Here is a 15,593-nt window from a genome sequence, read left to right as displayed (position 1 = left end):
ATCAGAGCTCGAGTTGAAGCTGCTTCATCGAGCCCCTCTCCAGCGGACAGCAAGCCAAATAAGTTTAACCTAATATCTTAAAGATTTTATGGGCAAACGAACTCGTTAATATCTAGGTAGACCTGGGTGATGCTCCCCTTTCTACAAATGTAAAGGCCTTACAAATTATTGTTAGATTGATGTAATTCACCTAAATTTTAGCTGCATCTACAAACAGAGAGCTACCTAGCGATCAAAACAAGTCACTCGCCGAGAAGTCAGCATTTATGCACGAGAGGGACATAACTATATATGCTTAGACAAGCTTTGACTTCCAGCAAATCTATTTCCTTACTCTGTAAACAAATAGATTAAGTTGCGTAAAATAAAGAGACTATTCCACGAGTAGAATTAGCAAATGCCAAAACACATCTGCATTTTACTTAATGTAACACCAAGTTCTGGAAGGTCTTAAAATATAAGTGCCTCCTGTTAACCCGTTTAAACATGCATAATTCATGTAAAATGTACAGACATTTTTCAGAAACTGTTGAATTGTCTGACATGCTCTGGTTCCCATGACAACAACCTGTCACAGGAAGTGCTAACTTGTGATGTCACTTTGTAAAAAACCAGCCTAGGAAGCTAAGATAACCTACCCTAGCGTCCATCCAGCTTATGCTAAGCTAAATAATAACTTCTACAGTTAGCAGTTAGCATCATTTACTTGAACCCTTAATCACCGCTTGTGTTCACACAATGCAACGTATTCTAGAATACTTTCCTTAACTCTGGTTAGGTTTTCTAATTATTCACTTTCCGTGTTTGCAATTCCTCTTAGCTAAAGTTTACCTTCCCTAGTTCAGGCATAGTCCTTACTAACCGTCGGAGGATAACTTCGCAGATGACCTGTTAATTAAACTTAAGTTTAACTACATGTAAACTGTGTAGCTAGAGAAGAATTCATATAGCAATAGGGATTTTCATCGGCAGGTGACTAACCCTTTGATGGGACACACACGGTGTGGTCTGGAACACGCAATCGCCGTAACCCACTATGAAGTGTTGACCCAGGTAAATCCAAAGTTTAGTCACTAAGGCCACTGATTATTCTCGCCTTAAGATCATTCCCGTAGTTTTGACCACTTTTATTTCTTTTCGCTTTTAATTTTTTATTTTTTTTTTGCTCTTCGTTAATTCTTTAATTTCTTTGACTTTGATAATAATAGCACTCAGCTATTCCCTTGGCTATTCGATCATCTATATGATTTACTTTTATTTCCTCTCTTATTCAAATGTGGTTCCAGTCCCCATAGGGCCCAGAAAGGAAACAGAGACACCTTTACTTGTGATTGTGTTTATTTTCAACAAGCGCACTCATTTTTGTGACCCTGAAACACAAGTATTTCAGCACTTTACTAGGGCACAACTATAGTCCAGAGAATTGATAATAAGCATTATTCGAATAGGACAGCTGTCCTTTTTCCCCCTATCATTCACTTCGTCAAGCCGTAGTGACCCACTAGTTAAGTCCAGAGAAATAATTTCGTCTTAAGACAATTATTTCATCTCGGCTATCCCCTTCACAGGACATACTCTCGGAACCACATAAAGTCTTGGCCTCCTAACATCCACAGCTAAGATAAGGATACAAGACACACTTCACTAGCTAGCCACACGTGAAACACCTAGCTTTATGCTACATACCTAGTGAACCCGTTAAACCGTGGTTCTGAACTTTTAGGGTCATGCATTAGTCTCTCCCCACAAGTGTGACAAAAGTCACAGAGCCCCTGCTTCACCTGACCTTAACCTTTCAGCTTACCAAAGACTATGACAAAACAATGGACACTATGAGAAACCACCTCTCATACCCCTCCAACCACCCACGGACGCCGTCTGCACAAACCGACAACCGGTGCCCCAGACAACCTACGTCAACAAGCACATGCTGCGTGTACTAAACAACATTCAGCGTTCTGCACCTGATGCCATCACCGCGCCACAGCTTGTGATGCCACTGTGCAAAAGGGGGGTAATGCCAATGTATGCCGCTGCACGCCGCAGCACCAGAGACACTTGCAAGACACCGAAGCAAGTGGCATACCGGCGTTCTCAAAGCGGAAAGACTGTCCTGGGCAACCAAGGACGAGACTCGCTGAAATTTTTCCTCCCTTTCTCTCTTTCTCTCTCCCTTTCACCTTTACCAGGATGCTGCTGTGCCTCCAGCCAACCAGAGGGCAACCGCAATCGGACATCTCACCAGGTCTGGCACCAGGACTCCTTTTCTGCCGGACCCGCACTCAGAAAGTGAATGTGCCACCTGATCCTCACAACGCCTACAGAACACACTACCCCAGCGTAACAACACAATACAGCTGGGTAGGTGCCGATGGACAAAGGACTCCCGCACTCACGCTGAGACCGTGGTTGAACACATGCTCAAGCAACTTGAGAAAATGACTGTCACGCTAGCGGAGCCAGGTGGCCACAACCACCGCCGCACTGCCGTCAGAACTCTGTTTAACACTTGTATGTCCAGCATGAATGCAGCAAACCTCGCCAACATGGGACAGCATGTAGCCGAAATACAGACTGAGATTCCACAGATAAAAGAGCACTCACAACAGATTACATCCCTGCAGACCATCGACAAGACACTGAAGGGAACTGTGGTAACTTTCAACACTCACAGCGTTGAACCCCATGCACTCCAACACTCACTCCATGAAACAGCTGTTTACTGTCTTCCAGAATGACTTTGCTCAAACTCAGCTGGTAACAGCCCTGATGACAAACCTGCTGCAGGGGGTGAACTCCTCCATCGACAGCCTCGCCGTGGGTAGAATTCCACCGCACCTGATACCCTTAAGCCTCGTGAAAACCGTGCTGGCGTCCGCCATCACCACGCCAACTGACTCTTTACAAATACACCTTTCCTACTCTCTGGGTAGTGCCATCCCTCTCTGCGTCGACTACAAGCAGAGAAGGGGGGGGGGGGGGTTTCTCTTGAACTTGCCCATCATAGAGTCAAGCCGAATCTACCGGCTCAAGAACATTGTCAAGGTCAGATTTTGAAAAGTAACATTCACATCAAGATCCACACGCCGGACGGGGTTGACTGCAACGACAGCAACACAAAGCCGTCCTAAGCTCCGAACCCGTACGTGTGCACATTGACCAAAGAAATTCACTATCTCTGCCCTAACAAGCCTTTCCTCAGAGACAACACTGACGGAATCTGCGGGCTGCAGATCAGCGACACCCGCTGCCCTGCCGAAGCCAAGCCACGCACTCAAGGCATCAAGACCCAAGCAGAGAGTGTAAGTGACAGGCGGCTCGCTAACACTCCTGTGCGCACAGCTGCACTCACTTACGACCAGAATGACACTGACACCTGTGTCACCTCGCTCCACTAGAGCCTGTGAATCCAAGCACCGAAAAGTGCCATCCTTCACCTTGACGACCTGGCATGGTACCATCTTCCATGCAAAGAGTACAAATTAAAACTGGAAATCCCATCCTTCTCCAGGAACCACACTTTCACCCTAACTCCAGAACGGGAGTTGTGGTTTGCGAAAGGGGGGTGATCCCAGCTAATTGACATTGCTCCTATCGACACAGCCCTCCAAGCTTTGTCTCGACTACCCATTCTGACTACCTCACCTGTTGTCCAAGCCTGGACCGCAGCCGACACTGCACTGTGTACCTCTATGGTAGTCAGACACACCCTGACACTGGGCTTGACCTTCATCCTATACAGGAGACTTAACGAGATACAAACATCTTCAGCCAAGCTCACGAAAGGTTTCGGACGAAACCCGCAAAAAGGGGGTGCCAAGTCAGAGACCAGGCCAGAGGCAGCTTCGAACTTCATAGAGCTGAATCCTCAGCCCTAATAACCACCTGCTGCATGAGTCATGATTCACCTGCCATCCGCCCATTGTGATGTGTCGTCCGATGATGTCCACAAAGGGACGTCATCGGACGAAAAGGGGGACTGTAAGGTATGGACTGTCAGTTGACTTCCTCCTTTCCTCAAGCAAGAACGTGTGTACAACACACACACACACTCTCTCTCTCACACACACACAAAGAACGGGGTGTTCTGTTACAAGACTGAGCTTTATTACCCCTTGGAATGTCCCAGAGAGTGGGATTCCTCCTTATTCTTGCTGAGAAGAAGTAACGAACCCGGGTTTAAACCTATATATTCTATGTATATACATATAACCATGTGATACATGCATCTAATGTTCCATCTCATGATTTTCCTTTATGTTGTTTGGTCTGTGTGGCCTTGTAAACTCTAATGTGTTAATGTTGAGACGTGACTTGCATACTATGAGAAACAGAAATCACTCTGTAGCATGTTTAGTCTCGATAAACTCCAACCTTCGTTCCCATTTGTTGATTTACATTACATCTTGCTAACTTTGTGATGCAGGGGTGTTATAAGAAATCTTGAAGGTTCTTTCTCTTAAACACCAAATTAACTGACATATTCAGATGTCCTGCGAGATTCACCCGGACTGTAGCCCGCAAGCTTCAGAGGAATGGCCAGAGTCATAAAATGCTTGAACATTCCATGCCCTCCCCCATCTCTGCAAGAGAGATAACAGAACTCTAACACACACACACACAAACCAACACACACACATAATGGACCTTTACATTACACTCATAAAACGAGCCATTACCAATTGTATACGATATATTCCTGTATGTCTGTGTGTTTCCCAGTCCATGGTAGTCTAGATATGATCTCCTAGCGTATCAGTGAAACTCTTGAGAGTTTATAGTTATGTATTAAGATGTATCTTCGTATTCCAACTATGTGTAAATGTTTTGTTTGGTACCGTTTTAATTATCTCGTTCCAACTGATTTGGTCAGATACAGAAGATTACAGTAAAATGTATGTTTTCTATGTTTTTACCATCTTGTGGAATGATTCTGACAAATTCTGACTGGTCATAAAAGAGGCCGACACGGCCATAGTTTAACTTTGACAAGACAAAGAGAATTTGGCCGCCAAAAGTTTCGTTGAATGTCATTGGCCAGTTCGCACCTCAGAGGTGTGGACTCCAGTTCCTCTAAAGAGGACTGAACCTCCCTCTGGACGCTCTCTTCCTCCCTTGTCCTCGTGTTATAATGTAACGTCTCGCCTCCGGGCGAGCTCTTCGCCTTTCTTTTATTTGTTTCTAGTTTAGTTTGTGTTTTTCAGTTGTAGATAAGTCTCTGTGTTTAATTCCAATCGACGATTGAAAAGAAAACCCCGTGACATATCTCTTCAGCAAATCCATCTACAAGGGACCTTTAAACGAGCGCGCGCTCGCTTTGAAGGAGAAACACGCGCACGTGACCGCGTGACGCGCCGGACCGAGCGACGCACGCGCTTCTTCACCAACCATGCAAAGATGTAACGTTAACTCCGCGTGATTTCCCCGTAGAGATCTTTATTTCTTTTCTTTGTTAGTCAAAGTTTTGTTTTCCGTAGTCGACTCAGTTCACTTCCACGAAGTGAAACGAACTTAGCCGAACTATCTTCCTTTGGTAATGTTACCCAAAGACTCTGAACCTCCGTTCAACACGCGCGCCAAGCAGCACCACGTGACGCTTCTTAAAGGACTCCGCTCACGCACGCGGCCAGACAAGGCCGCGCAGGAATGCCGGACACAGAGAGACCAAAACTTGTGCAAGTATCTCTTTTGAAGCTTCTCAGAAGCATTAAGATTATGTGTTTCGTGTTGTTGCAGAAAGGTGAAAGTCTAGGGAAAAATCGTACCCATGCTGTCTCTCTCTCTCTCTCTCTCTCTCTCTCTCTCTCTCTCTCTCTCTCTCTCTCTTACTCGCTCACGCGTGTAAGTTATCCATTGTCCAAACTTTACGCATTTCTCGTTCATTGATGTCTTATTGTATTGTTCATTGTTGTCTATGTGTTTGTAAATACATATATATCCCGTGTAACCGTAGTAAATACATAAGTAGTCATGCCTCTATTAAATTAAATATATATTCATTTGATTGATGTACTCTCTCTTTGCTCAGTTTCAAGTCCCTTAAGTGCCAAAGATCTTATGCTACAAGCTTACTAAAATTAAATATACCTTAAAAAGTATGTGTTTATAGGGCGGGAAAACCAATTCTTCTGGCCAGAGAATTGCGTTTCCTGAAATCCTATAAAGTAAGATGATATTGTGGATCCCACAAATATTATCCTGACAATTGAGCTAATTCATTTTACCTGTTTGTGAAACATGGTCCGTGTAATTAATTGCAATCAACTTGTGGTTAATTTCAGGGATTCACATGCATGCATGCAGGTAAAATGACAGATCCTCCCTTATCGGGAGATTTATTAACATGTAAGACTGATCTACTCCAAACATGTTTGAATAATTATTAATTACCAATTATTAATTATGATATGCAAATTCCCCACGGATTAGATCCGCCCTTGAATCCTTACACACTGCTTCTCTTTATCTCTCCTCACTGACTCACGAATGTGTATTGGTGACGAAGATCTCTCTTGCAAGAGAATAAATACTTTATAAACTATTAAATTGGACTCAGAGTGTCTCTTACTCAGTGATAATGTTTGTTGGAAAGAAAAAGCCACAACATCATCAACGGACAAATTCACATTGAAACAGGACAGAGGTGATTTCAGATGTTTCTCACGTGAGTTCGGTTAGTTTGGGGCAGTTCTGGCTCATCTGGAGGATCCAAACAGACAACTTCTCAGTTAGACACTTCACGCTCATTTCCATCTTCTCCAGGTTAGAGAAGGAATGGAGAACAGACAGGAATGCTTCTAAATCCCTTTGCTTAATTATCTGAAAAAGTCTGGTCCAGTCGATGTTGAGAACTGGGTGTGAAAAGGTGAGACTGAATGAACCCAAATCCAGATAGTGATCCTGGTGAATCTTTATGTAGACACTATTATAAAAAAAAGAAAAAAAAAAGAAGATTTAAGTTGTTGTTTCTATAAGTCAATTTCTTGCTTAGAATATCTTTTTTGTGATTTCTTTTTAAATTATGATTAATTGGTGGTTTGTTGGGCACCAGACAATATTTGCATCATTAGCAATAGTCAAACAATAACTATTTGATGAAAAGAATTCACTTGTTCTTCACCTGGACGGCTCTTTGATGATTGACAGAGAATGTGAGTGGTAAATGGATACACAAACACTGCAAACCAAAACAATGATCAAATAGAGCATGTGAGCTACCGAATCTTACATAAAAACTGCAAATCAAAGCACAGAAAAAATATACATGAACCTTAAAGTTAAACAAAAGCACATTAAATGATAATAGCATGTGTGCATAAAACACATCAAATGTATAAAATACATTTTATAACATTACCTCTGTGAGCTCAGGGTCTGTCCTCTCGTGACAGTGTTGATCAGTTCACCGAGATCAGAGACTGATGGATCTTCTATAACAAAGCTTCAAAATCAAATACAGAACATCACTGTAGAGACTAATTAAGTTCAACTTGCAATAGCAAATTAGAGATTAGATATAAATTACATCCACCAAATATCTGTTTTAGACCAACGCATTTACCTTGCATCTTTAAACTTGTGAAGTATAGGCAAAATCATAGACAGATATTCCGATTTCAAACTCAAACAATAAAGTTCTTCAAAGCTCTGACAGCACTGACAGCAGTACAGCAGGGCACAGCAGTCTGTTCTACTGAGGGATTTATCAAATAGATTAATATATTTCCAGAATGCCATTGCTTCTTTCACAAAGTCTTCTTCATGAAGTTCATAGAGAGAGTGAAGAAGAATAAATACTAAATTCGAAGACCTGGAAAAACCTTTAACCTTTTCCAAAATCCATTCTTTCAGATGAGCCTGTGTTTTTGGACGAATGAACAGACCGTGTTCTTTAAGTGTGGATCTCACATCCTTATTCAACAAACCAAATGCAAATTGCACCACAGCTTCAAAACGTGTTTCTGAGGAACTATCCATTAAAAGTTTCCCCAGGGACTCTTCTTCATCCAGAAGGACATAGTACAGAGCACAGAAGAACTCCTGAAAGCTGAGATGCATGAAACTGAACATCGTCTCCAGGTCGACTCGTCTCTTAAACAGGAACTTGCACAAGAATGGATTTCCAGCCGGGTCTGAAATGGTTTCATTCACACTATCCTCATCCAGCAGGACTTGCTGTTCCCGCATCCCTCTCTCTGCCAGCTGACCCAGACTCCTCAGCAGGGTCAGGACGGACTGACTCAAACCCTGGCAGTGATGCTTCAGAAGAGTGCACACAAAGTCCACGTAGATGGAGGTGGTGGTTTCCAGTCCGCTTGTCTCATTTTCACCATATTTGAATCGCTCCTGGATAGCTGTGCAGATGATCCAGCAGATGACAGGGATTGAGCAGGCAGTGATGAGGGTTTCATTTGCCTTCACATATGTATAAGCGTCCCTGAAAAGTTCCTCATTTTGAAAAAACTTCTGGAAGTACTCCTTCACCCCCTTCTCTGAAAATCCCACAATCTCAGAGAAACGCTGAGGTCCTTTGAGCAGATCACTGAGTGTGTCTGTAGCTGTAGATCTGGAGGAGACCAGCAGGAAAGACTCTGGCAGGATTCGACCCCTCAGCAGGGCACAAAGAGTGTCCACAGGTCGGGCTTTCTGAAGCAGATCAGTGTGTGCTGACGTGTCATTAATGTCCTGTGGGAGTTTCAGCTCATCAAATCCATCAATGACCACAAGCACCTTCTCTGGCGACTGCTGTAAAATCTGTGAGATCTCATGTGATGTTAAACTACAACTGCAGCTCAAGATCTCCACCAAACTCTTCTCGCCAGGAATGCGATTTATTTCTTTACACTTTAAGTGGAACACAATATCAAACCGCCCTTTGTAGAGGTCACCAGATGCCCAGTCCATCATGATCTTCTGCACAGTGAAAGATTTCCCGTTTCCAGAATTTCCCTGCAGTATCACAGAACTGGGACTGATCCCGTGGTCATCTGGGTCGAACAGAGAGTTGAGATGAGAGTCTCCACTGCTCCTGGAGCTGAGGACCTGCTGGAAGCTCTCTCCACTGGAGCGGATCTCTTCTTCTCGCTCTATTCGATCTCTATGTTTCCGAAGGATCAGAGGTTGTGTGAAGCGCTCAGACAGCAGCACATGTTCACCAGGCAGTGAGTTATACTCAGTCACATACTGATACTCGCTGCAGATCCGCTTCATATATTTGTGAATCACTGGGCTGCTTTCTGTAGAAACAGTCAATGTTCAAAGAGTTAGTTTTTTTTCCTGATTATAATACAGTAAGAAATTCCAGAGCAGACAAATACCAACTCAATTATGAGGTCGATGGAGTGCAATATTTAAAACGTATTATTATAAAATTCATCAGTCACCTGAGGAATGTGTTTTTTCAGAGCGTGTGTGATGTCCTGTGGAGACTGTAGAACATTAGACACACTTGATTAACACATTAATTGATTTATTCATTTATATATTGATTAAGGCATTTCACATATATTTTCAAACATTTTACATCAATCTATCTATCTCACTATCTATCTATCTGTCCGTCCGTCCGTCCATCCATCTATCTGTCTATCTATTATGTATTAGACCACCACCCAATGTAAGGTTTGTGCCACAACTGCCCTAAACTAACAGTATTGGTGATACACATTTTTTGAGATGGGAACAAATATGTACAGACTGCACGTTATTCGAAAACACTAAAAGTACTCATAAAGTCTATCCATAAGTGGAAATTAGTTATTTGTGATTTTTTTTTAGCAATTTTCTACTTCCAGTTTGAAAGGCAAAGACTCTCAGACTCTCAACTGATCCACATCTACCTATAGGAATATGACGCCCATCACTATATTCATATATAAGCTCCTCCAGTATTATCAGCAGCTATCGCGTTTCTCAGGAGCGAATTACCCTCCAACCTCCCCAGCTCCACCTCTCATCAGTCAGGATTTGGCTTTCTGATTCCCCTTTGAGTCAGACTAAATTCTCGAATTATGTTGTACATTAAAATATTGACATTAATGATATCTGCAATTCATTCATGTTGGTTCTGTTCTGTTTACCCTAAAGGGTGTTATTGTTGCTCTCCTTGCTCTTATCCATGCCAGGCGGCCCAGAACAGAACCATACCGCCAATCCAAAATATATGCTAATTGTCAAATTTGACGATAGTGGTCCTGACAGAAATAAGTTAACAGGATGGAAAGTTAAGACAAAATATTTAAGGTTTCTACAAGAGCTTCTGCAATTTGTGCAATGCCTGTTAAAGTACATAATTTAACAGTACATATCTCAGTACATACTATAGGTCTAGACACATGTGGTATAATAGCCAAAATTAGTGTGCTATTACCTAAGTCTCTAAACAGAGATGGCTCATGGATTTCCAGTCTAGAATACAAGGCAGATTTAACCTTGTCTCCTCCAGATTGTAACACTTTATAAAACTCTCTCATTTTCTCCTGGTTAGTATCTGCTGCTCTGATCTTACAGTACGGCTCCCATTCCAGCATGCCACCGGACAGCAGCTCATCCGCTATCGGCATCACCATCTGTACTCTCTGGACAAGTTTCGCCCAGTGTTCGTCCACAAACCGAGCACCTGGTTGAGAGATAATAACATGATAACTGCTCACAAGGAAGAACGTGATTTTATAAGATTCAAGAACGGCATATTCTATAGTGTAGCAAGTACTTAATTGGGCCACTTCACATTTAATCAGTGTAATGCAGTTTTTTTTCATATGACTATCTCTGCTTTTACTGTGGTAACTACTTACGCTCTGAGTCTTGGTCCATAGTGTCTCATAAGTGTCTATGACGTGTTGTAGAGAGCTGTCTTAAGTTGTCCTCTAGGAAATGAAACATAATGCACAATCACATAGTGTGAGATGGTTGAAGAGAGCTTTTGTGACCCATGGTCAAAGATTACACTATTGGTATGCAGTAAATTAAGTGACGTGTGACACGCGAGTCCTGAGAAAATGGCGTTCGTCAGCTCCAGTTTGTATCCAGCCTCTCACGGAGACTTCAGATGCCCCAATCACAAAGCCTGTGAAGTGATGACTCAACACGGGCGATATGGACACAACTCGTCTTAATACCGGTGTGATTACTTGGACTTCCAAAAGATGGAAATGGATAAATACTCTAAATGTTCCGATTCCAATCTGACTTGTAATACTGCCCGAATCATGCACTGTTCCTTCGTTTGGTCAGAGGAGAACTGGCCCCCCGACTGAGTCTGGTTTCTCCCAAGGTTTTTTCTCCATTCTGTCATTTGATGGAGTTTTGGTTCCTTGCCACTGTTGCCTTGGCTTTTGGCTTGCTTAGTTGGGGACATTTAACATTTAATATTCAATAATATTATTTTTGTTATATTGTTATATTGTTTTTGTTATATTGTTTTCATGTTATCACTGTGAAGCGCTTTGATACAATCTGTATTGTAAAAAGCGTTATATAAATAAAGGTGACTTGACTTGACTTGACATGTACAAAAATTAATCTAACATGCAGGCCCGCCCCCCCTAGTGGTGATCTGAATGATTATGTGACTGAGCGTTCGTGCAGGGTTTTTCTAAACACTTATGAATAAGATAACAATAAACGAGAACCATCTGAACTGTTCTTGACTTTACCCCATTTGTACACTGCACACGTCTGCAGCGCATTATGGCTCCGACAAGATTTTATTCCGTCCTCCACGCTGTGCCAACTCACACCAGGAGCATTTCAGAAGCAAAGCTACTGGATGCGTGAGACCATGTGAATTGCCCGTTCGATGTGGTTTTTCTTGATTTTGGGGTTTCTACCTTACAGTCTATGGTTTCTACCAAGGATATATTGGTGTGCAATACAATTGGGAGTCCTTACAGACCTTACTGTCTCGAAAATAGCACCTATCTTTAGTGAAGCGGTGCGGAGAGCTGCTTCTAGGATGCTTCTGAAATGCCGCGTCGCGGTTGGTGTAAACACAAGCATTGACTAGAGTGGGCGTGATGAGCTCCGGTAGCCGTGTCGCAGCCGTAGCGCGCCGCAGACTAGTGTTAACTAGTTTAACACTAAATAATTCTCATTTTTTTCAATATGGGGCACAAGAGAAACAAAGTCGTTTGTCCTGGCGCCAGGACTGCTAACCTGCACAACCCAAATTTGGCCTTTACTGAATATACATTCACAAAACAAAATGGTAGAGGCATAGGAGATTGATTAATTTTCTCTGATAAATAAATGTATCAGTCAACTTCTGCTTTTGACTCAGTATTGTCAAATTTCATATTGTATAGTTCTGTCATTACATGGCATGATAATGGATATGTCACCAGAGTCCAGTGCAGGTTGCAACCCCTGACCAGAGCCCAGTGCAAGCTCCAGCCCCTGATCAGAGTCCAGAACAGGCTCCAGTCCCTGACCAGAGTCCAATGCAGGCTCCATCCCCTGACCAGAGTCCAGTGCAGGCTCCAGTCCCTGACCAGAGTCCAGTGCAGGCTCCAGCCCCTGACCAGAGTCCAGTGCAAGCTCCAGCCAATGACCAGAGTCCAGTGCAAGCTCCAGCCCCTGACCAGAGTCCAGTGCAAACTCCAGCCCCTGATCAGAGTCCAGTGCAGGCTCCAGCCCCTGACCAAAGTCCAGTGCAAGCTCCAGCCCCTGACCAGAGTCCAGTGCAAGCTCCAGCCCCTGATCAGAGTCCAGTGCAAGCTCCAGCCCCTGACCAGAGTCCATTGCAGGCTCCAGCCCCTGACCAGAGTCCAGTGCAAGCTCCAGTCCCTGACCAGAGTCCAGTGCAGGCTCCAGCCCCTGACCAGAGTCCAGTGCTGGCTTCAGCCCCTGACCAGAGTCCAGTGCAGGCTCCAGTCCCTGACCAGAGTCCAGTGCAGGCTCCAGTCCCTGACCAGAGTCCAGTGCAGGCTCCAGTCCTTGACCAGAGTCCAGTGCAGGCTCCAACCCCTGACCAGAGTCCAGTGCAAGCTCCAGCCAATGACCAGAGTCCAGTGCAAGCTCCAGCCCCTGATCAGAGTCCAGTGCAGGCTCCAGCCCCTGACCAGAGTCCAGTGCAGGCTCCAGCCCCTGACCAGAGTCCAGTGCAGGCTCCAGTCCCTGACCAGAGTCCAGTGCAGGCTCCAGCCCCTGACCAGAGTCCAGTGCTGGCTTCAGCCCCTGACCAGAGTCCAGTGCAGGCTCCAGTCCCTGACCAGAGTCCAGTGCCTGACCAGAGTCCATTGCAAGCTCCAGTCCCTGACCAGTGTCCAGTGCAAGCTCCAGTCCCTGATCAGAGTCCAGTGCAAGCTCCAGTCCCTGACCAGAGTCCAGTGCAAGCTCCAGCCCCTGACGAGAGTCCAGTGCAGGCTCCAGCCCCTGACCAGAGCCCAGTGACAGCTCCAGCTCCTGACCAGAGTCCAGTACAGGCTCCAGTCCCTGACCAGAATCCAGAATTACCGGTTTTCTGTCAATATGTTAATATAGGAGCCTAATATGATAATGCTGTAAATACAAATGTGCAAAGGAAGAAGCTTTTAATAAATATTTTTAACGTGCGTGAATAAATCCAAACACCGTGACAGATTTAAGTTTCACTTTCGATCCGTGACCAAAAGAGGAGCGTTTTGGCGGCAGGGATTTAAATCATTAAAAATGTCTGGGAAAAGAAAATCTAAAGTGTGGATGCACACCATCAGAAAGGATATTCTCCAAGGCTGGATTTAGCATCAGGAAAACCATGATCGCACTTCTGCAGGCCAACTTTAACAAATTTGTTTTCCTCAGGACATTCTAAAACGCTTAACGTGAAAAAAGCTTTAAAACGTTTAAAGGGCACTTTTACGTGGCATAGTACATACCTTATTAAGAAACCATACTATGTGCAGATAAGCAGATGAACCCAGAATATGAACGCAACGTGTTCCTCCTATAGAAAGTCACGTAAAGTGTTTTCTTTATAATAACGGTTTTCAATGGGAGGAAATTTAGCATTTAATTAGACGTGTTGCGTTCATATTCTGGGCTCATCTGCTTTTCTGTAGACTATACAGTATGCTTTATTAATAAGGTGTGTACAGAATTTGATCTTTTAATATAACTGTCTTAGGACATTAAGCCGTTAAACGTTTTACAATGTATTTTATCCTAGCACACAATTTGAAAAGACTCAAACGGACACAGAGACACAGACAGAGTGAAAGACTAGTTCCCTTTCGTTCGGAAACTCCTACGTCTCGTCGGACCAATTGCCTTCGATTGAAACTAAAACGAGCCAATGAATATTGGCATGCAAGACTTGCATTCCGTGCCCCGCCAGCCAGTGCGGGTATAAAGCTGAAGCGAGCACACACACATTTGCTTTTTGCTTCGGAGCCGACCGGTTGTGTCCTCTGAGTGGATGGCACAACGAGTCTCTGTTTTCATGAGACCTCTGTGTTGGTGTTACGGCGCTTCAGTGATGTTCGCGAGCTCCCGGGCGCTGGCTGTTACTGCACGCGATCTACATATTTAAACAAAGAGCTGTTGTCACAACTGGTATTCGGTTGAGTGCACACAGCGGGCTTGCAGTTTCCCCGCTGTGTTGCCGCGTTGATCCCTGTGTGCTTCAGCACGATAAAGAGAGTGTTTCTGTAAAAAAGAGCAACATGGGTGAAGACATCCTTTTCAGGATGATGTTTCACCCGTGTGTTTCTGGATGCGATCATTTCCTGTCCTCATTTGACGGCCACTATCACTGTTTCACGTGCCTGGGCTTAAGCATGTTGAGACTGCGTTCGTGGGTGGTTCATGTTCTCTCATGAGAGCGTGACCACGTCGGCACGTTGTTCGTCTCCCCTTTCTCGTAAAGGCTTGAGCCGCTCAGCGTGCCGTCGAGCTGCCGGCTGACAGCGCGGGTTGTCACGGCAACCCAGCGCGCATCATTTGGCACTTTAGATGTGCGGTCAAGACTCAAGTGCCTCAAATGAGTTGGAGTCCCTTTGCCTATTCCCCGATCTTGTTCCTCTTCTGGTGGCCACCAGAAAAGGGCTTCTTTGGCTAATAGCTTTGGTGATCTGAGGATTACAGTGAGCGTTCCCCGACGAGACCCCCTCCTAGGGGTCCCTCACTCCTCTAGCGCATCGCAAACATGCTGAGACTGTATTCGTGGGTGGTTTATGCTCTCTTATGAGAGCATGACCACGTCGGCACTTTGTTCATCTTGCCTTTCTCACGAGGGCTTGGGTGCTCAGCGTGTCGTGTGCCATCAAGGTTGATTGCCACGTTCACTGTCTCGCATGCCTGGCAGCATTCGGGTGGAATTACCGGTCATTCTCGTGAGGGACCAAGTATTTCATTCGGGGCTCCAGGGGAGGATCAGATGTTGATCACTGCATCTGAGAGAGGGCTGTTACACTCTGGAAATGATGATGCTGAGTTCCCACTGTAATGATGTGTGTGCTCATGCTGAATCAGATTCAGACTTGACAGCCACACTTCCCGGGTTACTCTGGGGGCGCAGTGCAACGCATATCGCCTTGCCCCGCCCCCGTGCCTGCCCGGATGAGTGTGAAAAACTTTGGCAGTATGGAAGCATATTGGTGCCAATGTGGAAAGCC

At 44.5% G+C, this 15,593-nt stretch overlaps 1 protein-coding gene across 1 annotated transcript in view; it reads right to left on the bottom strand.

The window, feature by feature from the left end:
* The window catches only part of LOC130077238 (NACHT, LRR and PYD domains-containing protein 1 homolog), a 34,235-nt gene extending 23,355 nt beyond the window's left edge, over positions 1-10,880 (bottom strand). The window contains exons 1-6 of the mRNA XM_056242406.1: positions 10,797-10,880; positions 10,370-10,618; positions 9,384-9,428; positions 7,562-9,236; positions 7,358-7,441; positions 6,665-6,922 (exon numbers count right to left, since the gene is read on the bottom strand). Coding sequence (XP_056098381.1) covers positions 6,665-6,922; positions 7,358-7,441; positions 7,562-9,236; positions 9,384-9,428; positions 10,370-10,618; positions 10,797-10,815 — 2,330 coding nt within the window. The 5' untranslated portion in view covers positions 10,816-10,880. The remainder of the gene's footprint in view (positions 1-6,664; positions 6,923-7,357; positions 7,442-7,561; positions 9,237-9,383; positions 9,429-10,369; positions 10,619-10,796) is intronic.
* Between the last annotated feature and the right edge of the window lie 4,713 nt (positions 10,881-15,593).

Source organism: Rhinichthys klamathensis, unplaced genomic scaffold (genome assembly GCF_029890125.1).
Source record: "Rhinichthys klamathensis goyatoka isolate OS25496 unplaced genomic scaffold, OSU_Roscu_1.1 h1tg000726l_1, whole genome shotgun sequence".
NCBI classification, from domain to species: domain Eukaryota; kingdom Metazoa; phylum Chordata; class Actinopteri; order Cypriniformes; family Leuciscidae; genus Rhinichthys; species Rhinichthys klamathensis.
This window is presented reverse-complemented; position numbering and strand designations above follow the sequence as displayed.